This window comes from Lepisosteus platostomus, chromosome 1 (genome assembly GCF_059453375.1).
Source record: "Lepisosteus platostomus isolate fLepPlt1 chromosome 1, fLepPlt1.hap1, whole genome shotgun sequence".
In the NCBI taxonomy this organism is placed as follows: domain Eukaryota; kingdom Metazoa; phylum Chordata; class Actinopteri; order Semionotiformes; family Lepisosteidae; genus Lepisosteus; species Lepisosteus platostomus.
Window position 1 is genome coordinate 6,205,954 of NC_142611.1, and position 25,095 is coordinate 6,231,048.

At 38.2% G+C, this 25,095-nt stretch overlaps 2 protein-coding genes across 4 annotated transcripts in view; one reads left to right on the forward strand and one right to left on the reverse strand.

Annotated features, from left to right (window-relative positions):
- The window catches only part of fam193a (family with sequence similarity 193 member A), a 29,109-nt gene extending 23,913 nt beyond the window's left edge, over positions 1–5,196 (forward strand). For both annotated transcript variants that reach the window (XM_088647467.1, XM_088647554.1), the window contains exons 21-23: positions 2,176–3,022; positions 3,392–3,473; positions 4,277–5,196. In XM_088647467.1, coding sequence (XP_088503593.1) covers positions 2,176–3,022; positions 3,392–3,473; positions 4,277–4,370 — 1,023 coding nt within the window. In that variant the 3' untranslated portion in view covers positions 4,371–5,196. The remainder of the gene's footprint in view (positions 1–2,175; positions 3,023–3,391; positions 3,474–4,276) is intronic.
- Positions 5,197–18,371: 13,175 nt separating this feature from the next.
- tnip2 (TNFAIP3 interacting protein 2) lies at positions 18,372–24,055 on the reverse strand. Of its 2 annotated transcripts, none has more exons than XM_088647680.1 (6): positions 23,234–24,054; positions 21,296–21,598; positions 20,982–21,071; positions 20,451–20,681; positions 20,193–20,309; positions 18,372–19,739 (listed from the first exon to the last, which is right to left on the reverse strand). In XM_088647680.1, the coding sequence occupies exons 1-6, from the start codon at positions 23,618–23,620 to the stop codon at positions 19,464–19,466; spliced, it is 1,404 nt and encodes a 467-aa protein (XP_088503806.1). In that variant the 5' UTR covers positions 23,621–24,054; the 3' UTR covers positions 18,372–19,463. The 2 variants fall into 2 exon arrangements, with proteins under 2 accessions (XP_088503806.1, XP_088503893.1); XM_088647767.1 differs by having other exon boundaries at positions 19,605–19,739; positions 20,171–20,309; positions 23,234–24,055.
- Between the last annotated feature and the right edge of the window lie 1,040 nt (positions 24,056–25,095).

The following is a 25,095-nucleotide window of genomic DNA, read 5'->3' on the forward strand; positions in this document are numbered from 1 at the left end:
CAACACAAATTAACACTTTAATTAAACTATCATTTTAAAATACATAACTAGATATCTCCAGAGTCATCTGCTCCCCCAGTCAGTGAGTGTGTAGATCCTGTGTAGGTCTTATTGTCTACTAGGAACTTGTAGATGACCAATCATTCATGACCATGAGGGATAGTACATGAACACTAATCTTCAAGTCATTGGAAGTATTGAAAAGATTGGGTGACACGACATTTATGTAAAGCTTTAGACATGCAAAATGATTTATGTTATAAAATTCACATTAAAACACTTTTTTAGTTAAGATGTGCTTGAAGGACAATATCATTGCTGACTAATCTGCATGACAACTCAACACCAGGTGTCTGTTTAAATGTATATTTTCTCTATGCCTTCCCAGTTACAAGCATCAGAATTGGACTTATTGGCAGGCGTTCACAAAACTGATATGCAGACACTCTTGTTGAAAACGCTTATGTGACATATTTGTGTCTCAAAGTGACTTTGAAGTACTTCAATTTTTTCTCTTAGCTACAGATTTGTTCGCAGTTATCCACACTATTTCAGCATATGATTGTGACTGATAACCTAAAACTGGATCTCCTATCCTGGTCCTCAAGGGCTGCAATCCTATAACTAATTTTAATCCACTAAAGACTATGGAATATTTTCTTGTATTGGCATATATCATGCATTAGTTAATAAGTAATTTGTTCAATTAAACAGATTGTGGTCCATAAGGACGTGAGTGCTCACAGTGCTCTAGTTAAACTTTAAATTGCATAATTTGGCAAATCACCTGCTTAGTTGATCATAATACAGTTTTTTGGAAATTAATGATTTAATGGTTCTATATAAACCTGCTGGATTCAGGGTCTCCAGGACTTCAGTTGGAGACTCCTGGTTTAGATCTTTCTATCTTAATAACTGGAATGTAAAACAGTGATAAGTGTTCTCCTTGGGAAGTAAATTTAAAAAAGGCAGTTTTTCTGCTAGATGAGATGAGTCAAAATATATTTGATCTTTTTTAGTAAATAATATTTTGCCACATTTCTGTATTCTTCCAAGGATAACGTTTTTCAGAAAGTAATCAAATAATCCAGAATGTTGTTGAATTAGTATTACTAGAAAATACTTTTATAACACTAATGTGTCATTTAAAAACATTAGTATTGTTATTTTGAGTAAACAGGTAAAAGCAGTTTAAAAATATTCACTGCTGGCTGAGGTGGAACTTTATAGATAAAAGCCAGACAAGGACTTTGAGCTAACTTGCTTTGACTGAAAGATAATAATTAATGTTAAATTACTGTTTGTTACAGTGATATATTTGACTAATTCAAAATTCCAGGACCGGTAGATGCATGTATTTCTGCTTTTTTGTCGTCACCCATTGCGCTAGCATTCTGTAATAAGGGTGTTCAATCTCTCAACAAATCTTATAGTAAGCATTTTTTATCATTATTACTTATTTACAGTTTTAAAAACCACCACACAGGACTGAAGATCCGAAGAGTGGATTTTTGTACTCATTCAATTAGATATTTTAACATTTGATGGCCTATTCTTATGTTTTAAAACAGTTCTTTATCATTCCAGTATTTTCTGTAGCATTTCCATAATTTCTAAGTGGAGTTAGCTGGTTGCAGACAAAATATATCTTTTAACAAAAGTCCATATTTGGCTTTCATTGGAACAGATATTTGGCTTATTATCAATCCATTATATACAGAGGTTCTCCAGCCTTCCACATCTAACATGAAAGCAGAATACAATTAGTTTTAAAATAGAAAAAGCATTTCCAACTGCTAAAATACCCAGGTGAAGCATGGAAGAGCACACTTTTTTCCTGATCCAGGTTGCCACTTTTTTGACACTGTTATTCCAAGAAATGTCTCGACTGGGGGAAGGAATTGTATATGAAGCTTGGATATATACCGAGTATTGGAACCAATGTATTGGAACCAATGGAATGTGTTACATATTTAATACAGAAGGCTGAAAAAAATAAAAATAGGATTTACATTTGCAGTTTGCTTCCCTAAAGCCAGATGTTGGACAAACACGTCCAAGGTGCAGGGCTGTGGGACCTGAACTGCTGCGCACTGAGCAGGGAGCCATGTGTAACCCTTTGTAGTTTGTCGGAGTTTGTCTGTGGATTAACAGCCCGTGTTCTGTGCTGCGCAGATGGAGGAAAAGGCTCGTCTGGAGGCCGAGGCCCGGGAGAGGGAGCAGCAGCAGTTGCTTGAGGAGCAGCGGCGGAGGGAGGAGGAGACGCTGAAACAGGAGCTGCTGAGGCTTCAGGAGCTCCAGCAGCTGAGGGCTGTAAAGAAAAAGAAAAAAGACAAAACAAAAGAGGTTCAAAAAGCAGAACCTGCTGCACCCCAGAACCCCCAACACTTAAAGGAAACCGCTCAGAACGCATTGGACAACTTTAAGAATGGTAAACCCCAGCTACTGCAAGACATTATTCAGCTACCCAGTCCTCAGACTGGACCGGAAGACAATAAAGAGCAACAGAGATTAGTGCATGAGCCCACTATGACTAAGCAGACCTGGGTGAATGGAAAAGACTGTAGGCAGCTTAATCAAATGCAGAGCCAGAAGAACGCAAAGGTGAAACAGGTGGACACACCTGTTCTTCCTGAAGCTCTCATGCAGAAAGAAGTGAATGGAAAGTCAAAGGTAAGGCAGCCACTAAGCAAACTTGTAACAGAGATAGCAAAGAAGTCCCCTGAAATATCCAAAGGTACAGAGTTGACCGCGAAGACTACTAACGGCGCTCAGATAGAGTCTAAGCCTAAACCTGGAGAGGATCCTTCGAGCGAAGTGAAAAGGGAAGACAAGATCAACAGCTTAAACGGCAAGAAGCAGCTAAATCACGTGAGAGAGGACAAGGCAGCTGAAGTCACAGAGCTGCCTCCCCAGGTGGAGCAGCAGAACAGCAAGCCCAGCACAGCCGAATCTCCACAGCCTAAAGGAAAGGCCAAGAAGAACAAAAAGAAAAAGGGAGATAAGCTCAACAACTCCATCGGTGAGTATTCACAGGAAGACTCCCAAACATAATGGTGTTCACATTTGTTTCATTATTACTTAAGTTCTGTCATGTGTTGTTTGCATTAAAAAATTCTTTTGTAATAGCTAGCGCATGACTCTTCTTGTATTGTTACTTTAATATTGTGCACCCCATTAGATGTATTTATTCTTTTACACTTATGAGAAAAAACAATAATTAGACTACTTTATCTACAGAAGCTTTTTATAATAGTTTTATAAAAAGAGACTTTTTTTTTTAAGACAAGGAGGCATATTATGATGCTGACTGAAATGGTTTTTTTTTCCATAAATGTTGCTTTTTATTTATTTTGTGTTATAAAAGGAAAATAACTGTTTTTCTTCTAAGATGATGTGTTCCTGCCAAAAGACATTGACCTGGACAGCGTGGAAATGGATGAAACAGAACGAGAAGTAGAGTACTTTAAAAGGTCAAATATCAATGTGTTTCCCTACCTTATTCTAAATTTGAGAAAAGATAAATCTACAGTATTTGCACTGTAGAAGGAGCATAGATGAGTAATATACATATGCCTTGTGTGATAAAAATCTCTTTATAACACTGGTAAACCATTTAAATGCACTTTTATGAATATTTGCAGAAGTGTTTTGCTGAAAGTAAGAAAAACGCTTGGAGAACTGATATCATAGAGTAGGAAGTGTTGTCTATGTAAATCAGTATAATGATTAAAGTTGGATTTCATTTTCAGTGTATCTGTATATTCTATTAAATGTGTGGTATTAAAGTTCCTAAAGTATTGCATAAGTATCTTAGCTGTAGTTCCCACATTTCAGCTTTAGTGAATGTGCCACCCATTCAATTTCAGAAAACTTTAAAGATAAATGAAGATTTTAAATTTCTTGGTTTTTTGTATCGTATATTCTGAAGAATATGAAACCTATATAGACACTGGTCATCTCAAAGTCATACAGTGATTAGCAGCATGACTCAGACAAGTCAGTGACTTTAATTTCAAGCCGTCTGACTTCTGTAGACGATTGGAGGAGGAGGTGGAGGTTGGCATCAGCAATACCAGTTGCCTTCATCAATCAATGTGTTAATGGCTTTGTTTACATAGCCTGGATTAGTGACTTTAAGAATAACAGGAATGTCATTAACAATGTATTACTGTCTTTTTTAGCACACACATATATTGTTAGGTATGGTGTCAACAGTGAAATTAAGCTATTGTGAATATTTGTGAATATAACTTATACGTTACTCTCTTTGCAGATTTTGTTTGGACTCTGCTAGACAGACTAGACAGCGGCTTTCCATCAACTGGTCAAACTTTAGCTTGAAGAAAACCACATTTGCTGCACACTGATAACCATACAAAAAGACATTGGCAGGAACCAATCACTGACTGCTGACTCAGCCCTGCTGTGCTAGAAGCTCCTTTGGCCTCTGAGCTTCTGCTGCCTTGCCTTGTCCTTGTTGCTGCGAGGGTCTGTGAAGAACCCGTTTGGCCTGATATTCTTGCAGAACTGAAAAAAAAAAAGAAAAACAAAACAAAAGCTACTTTCTACCTGAATTTGTTTGCTTGTGTGCTTGTAGTCTGTGAGTGGGACATTTCTCTTGACTGTAGCCATATCCTGATGAAGCTAGAACATAAAATGACTTTTGTTCAGATTTATTCTGGCTTCCCCCCCCCCTCCCCCACCTATAGTAGTCCAGGCTGCTTACGTTCTGTTTGGATGAAGGTCCTCCAAAAAGAAACCATTAAAACTTTTTTCACTGTAACTGTGGCTTCTATCACACATGCATCCAGCACTTCTTTCAGATTGCTGACAAGGGAATGGGCTTGGTCAGTATCACTCTACTTTACTCCAGCTTTCTACACAATAAGGTTTTAAAAAAGAAGGAGGGCTGATACTTGACAATGCATTTTTCTTTTTGTCTCACAATCCACTGTTCAAAAGTGTTCAAGTTATGTGTTTTTTTTTCTTCTTGACCTGTAGCCAGCTTGTATCAGATTACTTGCAGAATGGAATTTAAGAAAAGAACAGTACTCACACTATCGAACCTGTTATAGAGTGTATATTGTATTAACACTGAAGCCAAACTGGCTACTTTTTAACATATTGTTAAGTAATATTAAAAATCTTGTCTTTCTTTTTTGAAAGATGGAATACAGTAGTATGGCAGGAAGATTCCTTTGTGTCCTGAATGTTTATTCCTTTCACTGTTCGTAAAAAGATATTGTGCTTGTTATTTTACATTTTTTATTGCAGCAAAGGGTTTAGTCTTATTAATGCTCCCTTAAAAGATTACGATTAATTTTTCAGAATACTGTAAATCTATTATTATTTATACATGTGCTTCAGAACCGTTTTAGCAATAAGTGTTCTACATTATTTACCCCATGCTTACGGAAAATAACATTTAGAAACATGCTTATGGAAATCCCAAATAGCACACTTTATTAATCAACACACCCCTGGATAGTCACTTTAAAGGTAACACTTTAAGCTAGATATGTAGCTTCAATCTCACCCCCTTACAGTGTCTGAGTAATCACCCTGACAAATTTCTTGATTTTACTGCATCATGCATGCATAATCAAAAGAAAAGTAGACATTACAGTGTCAGAAACTCACTTTTTAAACGTATCCAGAGTTTTTGTCGCAAGGGAAACATGACATCTTCGCATTTCCAGTGTAGCGAGACAGACTGAATTCGCTGGAAGTAACCCAAAGGCACTCATTGCTGTGGGTTTAAATCTAGGTATAGCACGTAAAACCTTAACGTCTGTTGAAAATATATACGTTTCCTTTTGGAGTTTCTAAAATAACCTTTGCAGCATTTTTTTCACGGTAAAAAATTAAGGAAATTTGCCTGCGCGTGTAGCGTACATCTTGATGAGTATCATCTTGATCATCGTGTGCAGTGAGGTAGATGTTTTCGCCAATTAAAGCAGGTACTACTTAAATTAAAGAGATTATTGGCATTCAATTTGTCTAATACTCAGAGTAGTATTTTAGAGTATGCAACAGCATACTTTATGCGAAAATATATTTGAAGGTAGTCTGAGACGTAGTACTGCAGATACCATTGCACTGCAAACTGAACTTCAGAAATCTGTCTCCATTTAGAAATCAGCAATGCTTGGTGACTTAAGCACAAAAAATGTGCTTTTTGGTATATTGCTTATAAATATTTTAAACTTTCAAAAAGGCTTGAGAGGAACTTGTCTACTTTGTTTGTAATGTCTGTTAAATCTCAATTTGAATTGAGGTTGACTTTCTTGTTCACAATCCAAACATGAAATCATTTACTTCAAGTCTGCCACTATGTACTGTAAAACCACATCTGATTACCCTGTACGGAGCAGAGATTGGAGCAGAGGACACAGAAAAAAAGAAGTTCCAAGGATGATTAGAATTGGAAACATTTGGTACACTGGTTTAAAAATGCAAGATGGGAAGGTGGAAATCGGGTTGATATGGTCAGAAATGTCAGAGTGAGGAATACTGCTGATTGAGAGAGGTATTTTGAACACAGCAAGAAGATGCGCCAGGCAAAAGGGTAAGTGTTAAATCACAGAATCAGTAATAGAAAAGGAGAGGGAAGACTAGGGTTGCAGTGAAAACGTGAATGCTCAAGACCTGAATGAGATGGGCTCCAAAATGCAGGACGGCAAAATCCACAGCCTAAGAAGAAGAAAAGCACACCTATGATGGAATCGAGGCAGAGAGCAAAAGAAATGGTTTATGAGCATTTGTGTAAGTCCAATAAATCATTAAGGGATCTTTGAACCTTAAAATAGAAAAAAATGAGGAATAGAATTGTCCAAATGCTGGTGTTTAAAATGCTTATAGATGTTTTTATGGCTGTTTTCTTCGGGTAAATGACATTAAGAAATCATTAAAAACTTTAGCAGTGTCATCTATTATGAGGACAGTAATGTGATTGATATTTTGTAAAAAGGGAAAGAAATATGCCTTTCCATGCATATATTAACCTCACTTCCACACACATCTGTGCATTAATCTCCCAGGTGCTAGTCCTAAGACGCTTCAAGTCTGTAACTGCTGGTGACACCTGGTCTGTCAGTTTGGTCTAGTTTCCATTCTGGTAGGTCCTTTGGTCTTGTCTGAAATGTTTTTCTTGCAGTTGGCTGCAGGAATCCACTACCTCTGGATGGTGTTACAGCTGAAATAGTAACCAGCTACCATTCCACTTTAAAACGCCTCTGATTTAAAGAATGGGTTCTTGAAGGATATAGATGGCCTTTAAATGACTTTGGACTGTCCCATACACCCTCTGACCTCATTGGCTCATTGTCAGACATTGAGGCTGGGCCCTTAACCTAATGCTGGTCCATCATCCTTTAAGACATGCCATCTGTGGCCTCTAGGTGGTATGAAAGACCTCAGGTTGCCTGCAATATAAACTGAACAACCTTTTTCAAATACACACGTATGGAGAAAATTTTAGATTCTTTGTTCCCAACGTATATTTGTAATGTCATCATTGACAACTTACAAATTGTAAAAAGTCATGATTTTGGGGTAGTGCCTGTATGATGAAGTCAAAGAAAACTCTTGTCTTTATTCTCTTTGTCCTAACTAGCACAGAGAAGCTCAATGCAGTTAAAGTGTCATGGGTCGCTTTACTCAAACATGCCAGATCTGTCATATACTGACATCTTTTCCATGGTTGTACTGCATGGGTAGGGTGGACATGACTGCCAGCTTCTTTAAAATACTATGCTCTTGGGACAAGTGACCTTCGTCATAGGCCTTTCCGAAGTTATAGATCAGATACAATTCAGTTGTGCAGTAGAACTGACTTGTGAATCTTACTTTAACAAAAATGTAAACAAAATTTATAGATGGAATCGAACATCCACAGTTCCTTCTCAGACTTAGTGGTTGCTAGCATTGCTGAGTGTCTCATTTGCACAGTCTGTGAATTAGTGACTTAGTCTCATCCTGAAAGTATTTGAAAAGTAGGTCTCCATCTGTTACATCACAGATAAGAGCTGAAACTAGAGCTTAGGTATGACTCACAGGACTTGGGGTTCCACAAAATCAAATAAAAAAACAAAGAGGTGGTCACAGTCCTTGGGTCATCCACTTTCAGAAGTGTTGTTACCATACACGTAAACAGAGTTGCATCTTTCAAATCTGCCATTTATGGGTAGAAGTCCACAGTAACAAGCTTAGGAAGAACTGGCATCATTTCAATACAGAGATGTGTCCCCTGAGTAGACTGTTCAACCACTCCAACACCCCATCCCCCGCAGCCCCCTCTAACCCCTGTCAAATAAGACTTGGCTCTCAATTAATTTTAGGTTTCATCTCCCCCCCCCCACTCCCACTCCCACATCACCAAAAAAAATATTGGCGTTCCAATTCAATTTGAAAGTGAAAATGCTTCATGTTATCAAAATCTTTCCAGGGGGCAACACCCAGAGGTTCTGAACCATTATGAAAGGCTGTGTAGTTGTTAGCAGAGTGGAAGAGATGAGTTGGAAAAAAAACCCAGAACTCAAAGGAGTAATATTCCCCCATGAACAGCAGCAGGTTGCAGAAGGCTGCTTTTAATGGGTGTTACCTTTTAATGGAATTGAAACTGGATATAAATGCACATTCAGATCAGATGTGGAGAACAATACTGAGCTGACATTTTGTTGGAGTTGAAATCCATAAAAGTGACCCTTGGTCTCCCTCTTCCTTTAACTTTCACTGGAAACTGTCAGGTTTAAAGGCCTCCATTTATTTATAATAATACTTCTCCCCAACTGGCAATTAGCAACCCTTTAATAACCATAAGACTAGCTAAAAAAAAAATGTAGAGCACCCTGTCTTTTTAACAAGCCTAGAACAATAATGTGGCTCATGGCTAAACAGGATTTACACTGCTGGCATGTCCACCTGAGGACTTACTCACACCATGACATTCGGTTGCACTGATGAACATCGGTGAGCACTACAGGCTATATGGGCTAATGGCCCATTCTCATTTGTAACCTTTCTTATGTTCTTATGCTCACAGTGAATTTGTAGCTCCCTCTTCACACTTAAAGTGCTAATGAGCAGGTTTCTGAAGCAGTACATCTGGCTGTGTGAAAACGATGGATGTAAATCTTTGCAAACTGTTGGGATTCAGGGACTCAGAGATGACAGACTCTCAATAATTAACTGTGCTTGGCTGTAATGTCTTGCAGGATTAGAAACTGCCAACTGTAAATACCTGTGATGCCACAAAACTGTGTGACGAAAGCCCAGCCTGCAGCTTTATTAGGAAGTACATCTCTTGATTGCTAAGCCATATTGGCCTATTTCTGGTGGTTTTCTTTTTTATCGGACCAAAACTTGACATTCAGCAGGTTCAATCACTTCAACTTCTCAGTGGGGAATCACCTGTCTGCTTCAAAGGTTTCAACTTAAAAATACATCACTCTTCCCCGTTTAATGATTAGCAACCCTTTAACACAGAACTGTAATAATCTCTGACTATCCCCCAAAGCAGGGGTATATTTAATTGATCCATACTATCTGTCTGTAACTAGATGTATAAATATCTGACCTTTCAATTGCTTTTTTTAACTCTTTTTTTCCCCCAAAGGATCCCAAAGAAATTTGGCATATAAGAAGAAGATCCGGCTGATTTTCCACTGAAGTACAGCACCGCCCCTAGGTGCACCCCCACTGCCCAGAAGATGAGGTGGAGAAGTATACAAACACAATCCAGAGGCGGGTCACTGGGTGCACTGTACTTTCCTCCACTAACACATGACTCTGAGATACAAATTCTTCATCGGTTCATCTCCCCCACCCCCATTTCACGAAGAAATCATCGTGCTCAATTCAATTTGAAAGTGAAAGTGCTTCGAATTATCAAAATCTTTCCAGGGGGCAACACCATGAAGTTCTGAACCATTGTGAAAGGCTTCTTAGTTGTTAGCGGAGTGGAAGAGATGAGCTGGAAAAAATCCCAGAGCTCAAGGTAGGAACATTCCCACTGAGTGAACAGAAGGTGAAAGAAGTCAACACACATCACAAGGAGAATGGAAATTTACCTTATCTCGCTGGCAAGCATTTCTGAGAAAGTCAAATGGCCAATCCTTTTCTATTTCATAAACAGAACGCTTGTTTTGCCTTCCTGTGTACCGGCCTTTTAAAGCTTCTTAAACATTGTCAGGAACAACGAGAAAGGATTTTCACAGTCGTCTGATGTTTCTTTCTGTAGTTAAAGCAGCAACAGTCATCATTAAATATTGCTTTGTGCTTTAATTACAAAAGCGGCAATGTTGCATACTTCTAAGATCACCTTGTAAAAAAGAAATCCTGTTCTTGATGGATCCTAAATTTAAAAGAGAGAGAAACTGGGACTGCAGGAATGGTTAGCTAATGGCAACCAAATGAATGAATGAATGGGATGATTTACTTCCTCTCATTACTAATCTTTCTTGTTTTCACAGACTAGTTTTCAGCCCTGTCTGGCTCCCTTTTATTTCATAATTACATGGTTTTCAGAGATCCAGTACACACTCTTTGGGTTCAGTGTTTTGTTTTTTTACCCAATAATCCTACGACAGCTTTTAAAAGTATTAGCATTCAACTGGTATTTGAGAAAGGTGCATTTCAAGCTAACATCATGCGTGCCTCATGATTTCACTGACTACAAGTATACAGGAGCCAATCTGTGACTCATTGCTGTTTGACAGTTGTAGAGTTTAGTGATGTCATATACTGTAGAAGAGAAAAAAGTCATTTCATCGTCTCTGTTCTTGAGGCTGTCATGGTTTGTTTGACATGCCAGCCTCAAATGTGAAGTGTATGTGTGATCAGAATTGAAACTGCCAGCCTCCACTCCAAGGGCTCCTCTTAGATGCTTGTTAAACCTCTCTAAAAGATGAAAAGTGGATTATTTCTTTCATGTCTCGATGCATGAGCATTCAAAGCCCTGTTACTGAACTTCCTCCACCCTCTGTAGATCCAAATGTGAAATTTAGATGCAACTGAAAAATACAGATACAGAATATCCTTTAGTATCTTTCATGTATTTTATCTAAAATTGTTTATATATCAACATATACAAACTATATATAACAAATCCTATCCTATGCATTTCACAAAAACATTAAAAAAGAAACAATTTGCACAGCATGAAGTGAATTTTATTGTTCTTTGGTTCTTATGAATCAAAATAATTGCTTACGGGATGTAAACGCATTCTTCTGATGTTTTTTTTTTCTGTCATAAATAACACAGGCCCTAAAAACTAAAAGTAAAGAACACAGGAAAAGGCTTTCTAAAGATAGCATGCCACACGTCATATATCCAGAGTCCACAGAACCACCTACTTTGAAGAAAGGGAACTTTTTAGGGCTGCATATTTTAATCTTTAAACTTCCTGGGTTATCTCACACTTCCTGCCGTTCAGCCCGTGCCTTTGTGTGTGGTTAAATACAAGTACGTCATACGACACACTGAAACAAAGATTGAACAAAAAGCACGGAGGGGGAATTGAGCTCGTGCAGGTAAAATACAAAAACTCCAATGTAAATTCCCATTTACCTTGCTTACACTGTACAAATGACTCTTGAAGTTATATACTGTATGGTGTGATCTTTATAGCAACGTTGTGTCAATTTAGTTACACATCTTTACCATTGGAATACAAGGAAACCGTGTATTCGTAATAAACTCTGATTACAGCACCTTTTACAGCCCCTCATTCTTTCTTTACTGTCATCATGATCTCCAATACACCGAAATAACCATTTGTATTTTCGAGGACGTGCTGAAAGCTGTAGAGGTGGCCTTTTCAATGTTGCACCCTTGTCACGTTCCAGCACAGTTCCTTAATGTTTTGTGAAGGTTTAGAGCAAGAAGCGAAAATGCAGCTCCTGAGCGTGTTTTCTAACTGCAAGCGCTCCGTTGTAGCTGTGCTTGGCTCCTTACAGCTTGAGGACTTCCAGATTTGAAATCCAAGGGGTGGCCTCAGTGGAAATAGACTATTGAAGGTTATTAAAGCAGGGAAATTCCAATTCCTCTTTAAGGATATTTCAGTATTTGTACCTTGTGATTCAGGGCTCCAAAGTGGTCAATGAGCTAGATTTGTATTTTACTCAACGTTTTGCCATAAGTCATGATTTTTTCTTATTTTTTTTCCTATCGTGGATGACTCGATGGGGTCGGCACACCTCCCACTGGTGGAAGGAGGGCTTAGTTTGCATCCCACGCTAAACAAAGTCTTACACTTTTTTTCAAGTAGGAGGGTGATATTTCTACACCATTTTTAAATCTCATCCGTGCAGAATTAAAGCTGCATATGTTGTCATTGTATATGTAGCTTATTCAATTGTAATGGTCATTAAACCTTACCTAAATTACAATTTTTACTGGAAATATCATGTTGCATCAGTGATACTGGAAGGAAATGCTCTTCTGAAATAGACCTACAAATTTCTGTGCCCGTTTGCCAAAAACATTTTGTGTTCAAATTCCCCTTGGTTTTTCCCTTGAGTGTTCCTTGAGTTTAAGTGTGTTATACAAAGCAGCCAAAGACGTTGGAAAAGATATGAATTACATGGAGTACTTTATTATATTTTTAACGTGAAGTAAAACTGCTGCAGTGTGAAAGCAGGATGATCTCCCAAAATCTTGGGCTCACTAGAGTCTCTGTTCATATGACACTGAAAAAAAAGTGTAACAAAACTTGGAATAAATACAACTGTACTGACAGAACCGTGTACGAAATTTGAATGAACAAACTAAATGTAATGAAAAAAACATATTTTTCATGTTTGACCTTTGAATTTGACAACTTTTGTTTTTAGGTATTCACTTTGTTACTCCTACAACAAACCTTTGCATTTCAGGTAAATAATTTTCTTGGAGAAAGTTGGATGTTTTGCCCTTTTGGTATACACTACTGAGAAAAAAAAACTGTGATGTGGTAAAACTGTTTTTAAACATGTTTTACAGGCATATTTTAAACAATGAGGGAGATAGTTAATGATTTGTCTATTAAAATGAGGCACACATATTTAAATAGAGATTAAAGACAAGTTAATGGGAGTGAATTATCTGTGGCAAGATATCTTATCATTAAGGATTGCCTGAAGCAGTCACAGTATTTGAAACACATTTTGGGAAAACCCAGATTTCCCACTTAACCAAGACCCTTACAAATACTGTAATTGACTAAATTGTTTTGTACACCCAAACTACAGCAGCTGAAAGATAAGCTCTTCCTATTAAAAAACAGACAAACCAAACAACAACATGAACAACAACAATAATGACATAGTATTTAACCAAAAACCACTCAGCCTTTGGGTAAGACGTACAGACAGTGCTTTTAAATCTATGGGAATTTCCTATCTCATGGGAAATTCCCAGAGTTTATGGATACACACACGATTAAAAATTATATTTACCCCTTCACTATTTACTGTCTGTGTGTCAGACGGGCTTTTCCATTCTCTGTAAATCTGCGTGAAGAAAGATTTGGAAGTGAAGGAGTTCCGACAAGGAAATATGCTGTTGATGTGATTCTCCCACAAATGATTAATTTCTGGGAGAAGGACACAGTATTTTGAAAATGAACATATTGTTGCTGACAACAGTTATTAACATCATAAAAGCGCTGAAGTCTATACATAACAATATCTTACTAGATACTAAACAGTGTATATATACAGTATACTTAAAATATTGAGAATCCCTGATATGAATAATAAACACCTTTATTTAAATTTAGCACACAGACTAGGCTCCAGGATAGGAGTCTTTCTAGATTAATCTTGCCAGTTTTTCTGAACCTCACCCAGCCATTTAGGGCATAGCCTGATATGATATCCATACTCCACTCCTACATCTTTTCTCTCATAAAGCTGTCTTGTGTTCTTCACATGGCTGTTTCACCTTTGTTTAACAAGAGGCAGAGCAGAGAAGAAGCAGCAGCTTTGTGAGCTGGCTATAATGGCAGATGTTCTGACATTTATGAGCTAAATTGTTCCACTGTAGATAAACAAGAAAGTACGGGGTAGGCTGCACACAGTTCTGGACGAAGGGGAATCCATACTGGGCCTCGAGTGATGCCGTGGGTAATGTAACAGACAGAAGGGGGATTCCCTGGCAGCATCCACACACGTCCGTTTATAGAGAGGGAGGCCATGTTTATTCCACCTGGTCATTATTGTCAAAACTCATTTTCGACCCAAGGAGAACAGACTACAAATAACCCTTCAATAAACCTGCAAAAAAAACACATTTTACTTCAGACAAGAAAATATATACAGTAGAACAGGGGTAGGTACCCCTGGCCATTGAGTGCTGTGTGTCTGATTTTCATTCCCTCCCAGGGCTTAATGGCCCAAAGAAACTAATTAAGAGGACACCAAGTCAAGACAGCTGCGGTTTTCAGTTCTTTATAAGGTGCTAATTGAAAGGTGCCTCTAAAGCCGGCGTCGGGCAATAGGACTCGAAATTTACCAAATTTATCGACTGCAATTGCTGAATCTCGCTGCCTTTTCTGTCCTAGACGGTGTCAAATTATACGAGGGTAACTTCACGATTCCCGCACGACTTTTCATCATGGTTCCAAATCTCGTATTGTGCCACGAAAGTACCGCGAGGTCGCCTCATTTTGGCAGACAAACAATCAATCAAAATGTATTTATCAAATGCACAACGATATAGCATGCAGCAGTAGTTGCTGGCAATAAAATGTCTTTTCTACGAGTTCACCGGGGGAAGAGTGCAAGAGCACTTGAAGCACAAGAAGAGCACCGCATGAAAGTAAACAAACAACACGGAGAACAAGCACGTAAACATCTTGAAAAACGTAACACAGGCATTGTTTCCCACAAATAAACATCTTCAAAAACATAATTCCTCTTTATAAATATAGAACGATTTTTTTCAAAATAAAACACGGTTAAAAATATAAAACACCCTTTAAACAAATATTGTCAACAAATTAGTATTGCGCAATGACGTTATCTCACAAGTACACATCTGGCTCACTGCCCACCCCCACCAGTTTGATTTTGTCGTAGCGAGTCGCAGAGAGTCGTAGGGGTGGGCAGTGAGACAGATGTGTACTTGTGAGATAACGCTATTGCACGTTATATGAGTTGCTGGGGTGTCGCACTATACTGTACATCCTGACGGTAACGGGCGCGCTGCGACTCTCTACATCTCGCTGTGATTTGCCGGCTACGCCTGAAAATCCTAGAAAAAGTCGTGCAGTGTGACGCCGGCATAACACCTTGGCAGCCCAACAGACATGGAGCCGGGTTGCCTACCGCTGATATTGCAGATTCAGGCTTGTGGCTCCTCCAATCCAATCCCTCTCAGAACTTCGATGCAACCAGCTCCCATGCTAAAGCTAACCCTTTAATTAACAATTAAGGAGCTGGCTGTAATAATGAAAATGGAGGGGCTGGAAATTGAGTTTGTCCTGCTAGCACTGGATCGCTGGTCCGTTGACCAGCCGTGACCGATGAAATGGCTGATTAGTAACGTGGTAATACAGAGGTGCTCAAGTCTAATCCCTTTAAAGCTGCTGCTAACCTGTTCCAATTAAGCCAATAACTAGTTCAACTGATATACTGTATTAAGGGCTGAACTGGAATGAAAATCTGCAGACGTTCATGAATGGACGTGGGTATGCTTACTTTCTCCTATTTATTTTTAATAAATTGGGAATGTAGTCATGTGAACTATATTAAAATCTGAATGTTTTTTTTTTCAGACATGAGGTCTCACATAAGTCTCTTCAATGTTGCTCAGTATTATACAGTAGTTACAGCAATATGAAGTTGTCATGAAAGTAGAGAAAACATTGGGGCAAATATGGGAGTAAGATCAATAAAGCACATCAAGGCTCACATATTTCTTCAAATATTTAAAAGTTTATATTGATGACTTTGGTGACCTTTGAGTGCTATTTCAAGATGGGAATGACATATTTTCCAAAAATCCCCCCCAAATTTTAGTATTACAAAAAGGAGTTGATAAAAATATTGTTTGTAGGTAGAAGATAATGAATTTCACAATGTCATTATCTCTGAGCCCTACACAGAAGTCATGAGGTCCAACCTGAGAAAACCGAATGGATTGTCAGTTTTTTCCCACACTTTCTATGAGAGAAATTGTCTGTTGTATTGGTACAATAACCTAGGCATGATTTTAAAAAAGTGATCCAAAATGGCATGTATAGGGATGTGGAAATTCCAGAAAATGTCCCTCTAATGAGCCGTTCTGAGTTATGCAGAACTCTGTGTCAAATCATTTTAACCCACAGTTAAAAAAACAATAGTGGGAGATATTGACTCAAAAAGGAATATTACTGTGAGAGAGCTGACAAGAGCAAAGAAAAGGTGAATATTTTTTTCCCCACAGGCGAATGTGCCTCCTGACTGATGTTGAAAGCTAATATAAAGACCTTTTGAACATCGCTCAAAGTAATTTAAGAAATATGAATATAGCTCCGAAAATTTAACATCCTACTTAAATACTACCTGTATGCTACATACAGTATATAAAGGCGTTATCTGGCAAATACTTCACAGAAAGAGCTCAATAAATATAACTATTAAGAGCATGGTGTGGTTGAAAAAAACAAGAGGGATAATCCCAAGGAAACTGTCAAGGCAAGTCATAATGGAAAACCCAGCAACCTCGTGAAATACAAACAATAAATTCAACCATAAGTAACAACGCCAGCACAAGTATTTCAGAAATTGTGAAAATAGGGAGACCATTGCAATGCATGTCACCCAGTAGATTAGTGAATGAGTGGGAACAGAGAAATTGTTCATATGGCTTTCTGTTTGTTTTAGGTGTGTGTCTGCACCCTTTACTTTCAGTGTGGGTCAGTTTGCTTACTAATTAACCTTGCATTCCTCGTTCCATGTTTCCCAATTCTTCATGCACGATCATGTTATTCATCAACTTACACATTCATACGTGTCAAAAAGTAAGCCCCACCTCACTTCTGAAAATGTACTGTATGTGGCATGCATTAGTTCACTTCTTTCTGTACACTGTCCTTATGGTTATAGATGAATAAAGATAAAACTCTCATACAGTAAGTCTTGACAAGCTTTTTTTAAAAAAGTTTTACTTTAATCATTGGCTTTCCAGACACTCTCTAAAAGTACAGTTTCTGCAGTGGCTGAGTACCGTCATTGTACTGTAGCAGTGCATTGAGATAGACTAAAATATAATTTTCACCTTGTTCTGTCCCATAATCGTGATTGTTAAGAACAAGTTTTAGTGACAAGTCTGTATTGGTCTATGTTTTATGCAGATGTTTGCATAACGTTTGTTTGGTAAAGTTTTACAGTGGTTCAATCTAACACCTTCGCAAGCATCATTGCTCCTCTTCAGTGCCAATACTGTTTCGGTGTTTTTCAGTACATTTTGGCTTGCTTAGGTATTTCAGCACTTGAAAGCATACAGTAGCAAAGCCAGCACACCTCATGCAAACTTCAAACAACTTATATAGTTTTTCATGCGTTGTTTTCAATGCCAGTTTTCCATTAGCTTGTAGGGTGTCTTCAGAATGTCTCTGTAAAGGTTTTCAACTTGACATGGGACCCCATATTTAACACCTAAAATAATTACTTTCAGTGTTAAGAACAAAGAGATGACTACATTTATGTATGGAAGAGTCCATATTACACTAAAGGCTTGTAGGACATAAATGTCTTCCCACCTAAAAGGGTCTGGCTATGCCCAGCTCTTTTCCAATTATCACTTCTGTTGCTCCAGTCCTCTAAAACATGCTTTGTTATTTCACTTTTGGATTCAGCCCTGGAACTGCTGTGAACACAAAAGCACCATTGTTTCGGGCTGGTATTCACTTAAGTCATACAATGGTATCAGTGAAAACTATCTACTTCATGTTACTATGAGGATATTTCTTCCACCCTTAATTATTCTTGTCTCTCACGTACAAGTCACATCAGCAACCAGGAATTCCATTCCCAGTTTCACCAGCTAACTTATGATCCAGGAAACCGAAGTGCAATCAAGTTTGACAAGGACTGAAACCAAATGAGAGAACAAATGCGTTACAAATGCAACAAATGAGTATTGGAATCAATAGCATTTTTTGCATTGTTAACGCCTCTCATTATACGTTATGTAAAGGAAATTAAATATATTGATTAAATATATTGATTGCTTTGGGTTAAGGTTTCTTGTAAATTCAAAGGGGGAAATGCTGCTTACAAATGATTTGTTACTTCAGTCTGATCCTCTGATGTCTGAGAAGGACAATGAATAAGTATCACAACATCAGATACCACATATCTTATTTGTGTCCGTACATACTGTATTCACATGCACGTGACTTAAACTTCAATATTTTATTATAAAAAAATATGATTTCCAAGATGGCACTACCGAATAAGTTTTATCAAACATACGCTCTTATTCTGAACTACAACAAATCAATTATTAGTTTGACGTGTCACAAAAAGTATTAGTGCAAAACTATTTAAACTCAGTATAGAGTCTGACATTTTGTACAGCATATTACAAACATTTTCTTTTGTCATATTCTGTGTACAAAGATGAAACCACATTTTTACAACTTAAATCATTTCACATATATAAACAGGGAACAGCCAGATGCTGGCAGGAATTTTAACTTTGTAGGAACTATGCCCAGATGTTTAACACCACAAAAACATGTACAAATAACAAAACATTACTCACGTTTTTCACCTCTGACATACTTTCCAAGTAAAAACAAACAACATATTCAGAAAATATTTACTATGTACAATATTAACATTAACAGCACCATTACGAAGAAAGAGGTGATGAACTTAATTCATACAATACACTTGAAAATAAATTAAGTATAAATTAAATATTTTGTAAACTACTTATTATTTACTTAAAACACACTGTCCATAAAAGAAAAGTGCAGAACGTTCAAGACTTTAAGGTGGACAGCATAGTATTGATTACAGAACATAGACCACCCTGTAGCAATTCAGTTTATGTGAGGTATACAGTATGTTGCTACAAACTGGTTTGTGGCAATATGTGGTAAATAAATATGTCATATGACAGTGTCAGTTCATTATCAAATCATTCATGAAATCAGTTTTATGATTTGAAAAGGAGATAGAAAATGTATAAATGGGTACAATAAAACTATGTATTAAGAAATACGTTTAAAATAGTCTGAAATTGACTTAACAAAACTCCAGTCTAACCTATATCTTTTATGTAACCTGTAATGTGAAAATGTTGATGGTATCTAAAAGTCGCCATAAACAACAACTAAAAGGCAATAAAAGCATAAAATTGTAGCTGTTTTAGACCACAGTACAGCAGCTGTTATTTCGCAAAGGACTGAGGCCGGACTCGTAGTGCTTTACTTTTCTGAAGATAGCTATAGGGTGGGGTTTTCTTTCGGTTATTTCTTCATGTCATAACTCCGCACACTCTGTACAGTGTTTTAGGAATTCTGCTGTCTGATCATCACTGTAAGAGATGAAGCACCTTGGGCACTGCAAGTCAGCAGAGGCTCTGAACTCAGTCCTAATTGTTACTGCAGGTTCCAGCGCAGCCTCATCATTGGATCGCTTTGCCCCCGGTGGATCAGGGCTGTTTCTCAGCAATGGTTCAGCAGCATCCGTTTCTATGCGAACGACGTTTCTATGTCCAATGCATATTCGGCATGAGGTAGCTTGATCTCTGGAATCCTAGGAAATGAACCAATAAAACACATCCTTATTAACTGAGTTTAGTGACTGTGCAATTGCAAAGCAATGAACCTGTCAATAGGTAATGTTCTGTTTCCCAGTGATCCTAAGCCTATTTAAGGGAAATGGATGGTAATGTGCACAGAAATAGATCTGATATTCAATAGAATGGGTATATATTACCTGTGCTTATGGTTGCATATAGCCAAACTATGGTTGGTTATGGTTCAATAATCGAATAATCAATTAGACTAAGCATGATGCAATACATCCGCATTTTAAAATATTTACTTCATTACTTCACTCGTATTTAAAACACACCTTTCTTTTTGTTATCTAGGGGGGAATAAACCTATAGGAAGCGGAACAATGGGTTAGGTTAATGTTAGGACTGATGCAATTTCTTATTTCCTAAATGGATGAATATTAACCTAGGTCTTTCTAGATCCTTGCCTGTCTCCTGAGCTGGAGTTGGAGATTGACTATCTCCTCCTGCAGGTCCTGTATTTTGCTCTGGGCCCGCTCTCGGTCGGCTCGCTCGGACTTGAAGTCATCGGCATAAATTAGCACCTGGAAAACAAGATCCCGGAAAACAACGATGAATCAACAACACAGCTGAGAGATTGCAAGAGCTGTGCAAAGCGTCCCTCACTGTCTTACAGGCCAGTGAAGGAAGGGCTCCTTCTTATGCAGTAGGTATTATATTATTACCTGCTGCTCAAGCATTTGGATTTGCTCTCTGTCTCCTTTCCTGTTCTCCTCTGTCTTGGCTGCCTCCTTCATCTTCTCCTCCAGCAGTCGGTTCAGCCTCACGATCTCCTGCTGCATCATGCTGGCATTAGCAGGCTGGGGAGTCAGCTGCTTCAGTTTCTGACACAGCCCTTTGACAAACTCCTCCCGGCTAGAGTCGTATTTCTGCCACTTGGCGTTCAAATTCTCTACCTGTCGTAGAGATATGATAACATGGTCAGTTTTGGGGATATTATTTACAGTCACCTATATACCTTACCTACAGTATATACATTTCATTACAATCTTTACACTTGTTTCAGCAGGGAGCTGTGTCATCATGTGTAGGCGAAGGTTCATTCCATCATTTTGTAATCATAAACCAATGTTTAATTAATCAGAAAAGAAGAGGGGAGTATTTTCTCTACCTTGAAACATGTGCATCGCGTTGGCCCTGCTATGTTTTTAAGATGTAACCACCATAACACAACAGGCTGAGCACGGCGGACTTACATATGCCACTTGCTGTTTCAGAGATTTGTTTTCTTCCTGTAGCCGGCAAATCAAGGCTTGAAGCTGAGCAGAATTTGACGAATCCGCACCCTGGAGAGATACAAAACAGGAAACCAAGGATTAGCAATCACAGTCAAGAACTATATAAGCTTTGCAAAGACTGGAATTGGTTTGCCTTATTGGCATTCTTTTCTGGCTGGGATAATGTTAACATTTCCTCTAAAGTCACGCGGAGTACATCAGTGGTATTACAGCAGGCTGAGAGCAGTGTATGATAAGGGACTGTACGGTCTCTTTCTCTCAGGTTGAGGTACCTCTCTGGGCTGCTCTGATTGAGTGGCACTGCTGGTGGAGTCCTCCCTCTGCTGCTTCCTCTCCAGTCTCTGCAGTAGCTGCTGACACACGCCTACAGTGGCGCCCAGCTGGGCCCTGAGATTTTCAGCCTCCTCGGCGAGAGAGTAGCACAGGACCGCCCTTGTGGCCTGGACTCTGTCCTTCTCCGCCACGGTCTGCTGCAGCTGCATGATCTCCAGGTCCTTCTCGTGCTGGGGCCTGCTGGTGATTCTCTGGATTTCCTGCTCTTTGGCACTCAGCTGCTGCTGCAGCTCCTGAATCTCCTGAAATTCAAGGAGAGTGGGGATTTACAGTTACAAGAAGTAAAACGCTTGTTGCTAATCTTAAATAAAGAGTTGTTTTATCTTGAATACCTATGCTGTGTGTGTGTTTTTATATCTATTTAAAGCACATCATTTAAATGTTATCCTGTCCAATGCAGACCACACACAGACTGGGGAAGAGTAATGATGAGATGCTGACCTTCAGTTTTGCACTGTACTGTATATGATCTTAAATTCATTGCTTACTAAATGACTGGAACAAAGGAGGCTTCTCTCATTTCTCAGTGTCATGCCCTTATCTTGCAGGAACTATATGCACAGAAGCTAGCTTGTTCAAACACCTTGAGAACATATTTTTTTTGTCAATTGATCTACCTAGTGTGGTCAAATGAAGTAAACATGTAATGGCATATGTTCAACTAAGTCTATATGCTGTATCTACATCAACATATTTCTTCATCTTATCATGAAACTGTAAGAATACAGAATCACAGACATGAACATTCCCTGAAACACAACATGCTAATAGCATTAAAAAAAAACGCAGGACACTAAACTCAAAACAGTCCTTTTTTCAAAAATAGGTTCCATGCACTTTCTGGCATAATGGAAAGGGATGGCAGAGAAACAGAAGAAATCCCCAAACAAATTAACAAGTAAAAACAAAACAACCAAACCAGATAAGATACTTTTGAAAACAACAACAAAACAATCTTGATTTTCTGTTTGCATTTACCCTGTTTACAGACGCTTATGAATGTAAATGATAACTTTAAAAACCATATAAACAAGTCACATTTGTTTCTAGTGAAAGCACCAGCATTGCCAATCGGTGCCTTCCATGAAATGATACAGCTCTTCCCTGAGAAATGCTCTTGGGGTTTGGAAAAACTGAGTTTTTCCAGCTAAAGTGGAGGTTGCTTGTTTTAAGTTTTTACTCTTCCGGTTTCAGTATTGCAAATGAATTATTTCGCTGAATGTCTGAACCTTTACGATATTGAGATATTTGTCTAAGGCACTAAAAAGACGAGCTATAGAGTTGAATTAAATTAGAGTTGTAAGCAATATAACACACACTCGCGTTCATCGCTAAAAGCTGGAAGACGTTTATAGAATGTGTAGTTCACTCAGCCGTTTATTCTTCGATTATAATAAAACTAGGTCAGCAGAGTCCAACCCAAGTTCAAAATGTTGTGTACTTTTTAAATAATTACTCTAATTACAGTTGAGAAGTGCATTAAATATTGGACATAAATATAAAAAATACCTAATTTAATTAACTATACCGATACTGTAATATAACCCGAATTGTCTTTGTTCAGCGAGGCGGAATTGGAAATATAGCCGTAACCATTTGGCCTATAATGAAACTTCCTAACATCCTACATCAGACGCTGCAGAAATCCCCCTTTCTATTTGCGTCACAAGAAAATTACAATCCTTTTCAATTTACAGCGGCTTACAGTCATAATTAAATTACCCACTAGTTTAATATATATAGATATTTATTTTTCAGATAAAAAAAAGGAATTATTACTAATAGCAGGGGAACCGCTACAAATAAAATGCATTTAATGCAGTATTATAACATCTTAAGCAGCAGATGTACACATTATACACCAAAAAATCACTTACTAGTTTCATGTTTCCCAATTGCCGATCAGCGCTTCTTTCGGTCTCTCTCTGCTGATGCTTAAGTTTACCGATTTCTTGACACAGGTTCTCGAACAAGGATTTAGAAGGTCCAAAAACCAGAGGTTCCTCTCCACCCATATGAACCGTCGTGTTTTCGTATGCGGCCAATCTTGTCTTCAAGTCAGCAATGATATTGTCCTTCAGGCACATCTGATGGCTTAACTTGGCGATTTCTTGATTCGTTTCGTGGTAGAACGTGTTTAAAGTATTGTAGCTCTGTAGTTTTGTTTTGAGCGCCGCGTTTTCTCGCTTTATGCTTTCCATCAGAGAATCAGCTTGGTTGTATCCAGCGATCGGGCGTTCTGCGCAACCTGAAAGAGCCGACATCGGATGTCCCTCCGCTATTCCTCCAGCATTCCAGGTTAAAATTCGCTGTGTTCTTCACTTGAGACGCGCACTAACTTTTTATTCGACTGAGGGCTCTACGAACATCTCCCAGAGAGAAGGGTCAGCCGTATAATAGATCGGTACATACAATTTCGAAATAATATTCCAGTACCTACTGGGGATTTCCTTCGGGACTTCCCCCAGTCGCATCGGCGGACTTTTCTTGTACTTTTCTTTCTTAGCAACTCTGAGATCCTTCAATGACTGCTTCTTTTCCGCACCGCTCTGATTAAGCTCTTCTGGTAACTTCTGGTAAATGTATTAATGAAAAAGATCAAGCGCTCCTGACTCCTTTTCTTAATGAAACCGTTTCTCTCTCTTTTTTTCCAGTAGAATGTATCTAGCCATGTCACAGAGTAAGACTACTTCTGCACATGCGTGAGATGTTTCCGGTTATAGACGGTAAACTTGTCTGGTGAATTCGTAACACCTCTTTTTTAATAGACTTTGATCATTCTGGATTTTTTTTTCACTTTGCTACACACGGTTGATATACTCGGGACAATTTCTAAGTTTCTCACTTCATGGTTTCTTACATAACGAACACTTTTTTTAAAAAACAAAAATGAAAGGCACAGCAGACTTTTAAGAAGTTTTTTTTAACAAGTGTTTTCCCCCCCTTGTGATTAAATGTTTCTTACATGTCGCGTTACCAATTAAACAGTACCGACAAACACTCAATATTCGTAGAATTGTCCATCGTGTAATGTTTTTATTTTGTTTTTATTCTTTCCTTAAGCCTCTTTGCAGCCAGTGGGCTATTCATATACATTATCCTTAAAGATGGCTGCTGTTGCAGTTGTGTTTTTTGTACTTTCTGATGCATTTGGCTCAAGAATGTTTTAATGGAAAATGGTTTAAAAATTACAGAGACCTGGACTCTTTTACCATCTTTGCAGATGCGAAGCTTCCTTCTACTATAGCTCTCTAAGGAATCCCCTTCAATCTTCTGATGGGCTTGTGTGACTGGAAATTAATTTTATTGACAAATGTAAGTCTGTCCTTACAAACAATAATCCTCACAACCACTGACTTGTTTTTCTCTGCTGTACCTGCAGGAGGAAATATTGGCTTGGTCATATGGTTTTGCGCGCTAAGTGCTCCTAAGTGCTCCTGGCCAACAATTATCAGTATTTTGCGAATATTCATGATTGTTCAGTATACAAGGGGCACTTGTATCCGTCTTCTTTTTATAAATATTTGTCACTGCGCAGTGTTCACTGTTTATGTAATATTTCAACTGTACTGATGATTTTTACACCTGGATTTGGAGAGCCAAAGGGCCTTCTGGAATTCATTAAATCTGAGATTCTAATTCAAATTGATTGATTGGACGGATAACTCTTGAGTCAATTAAAACCAAAATTCTCTTATATTGCCATTGTTTCAAGGTCTTAAGTCAAATCAATAATCTA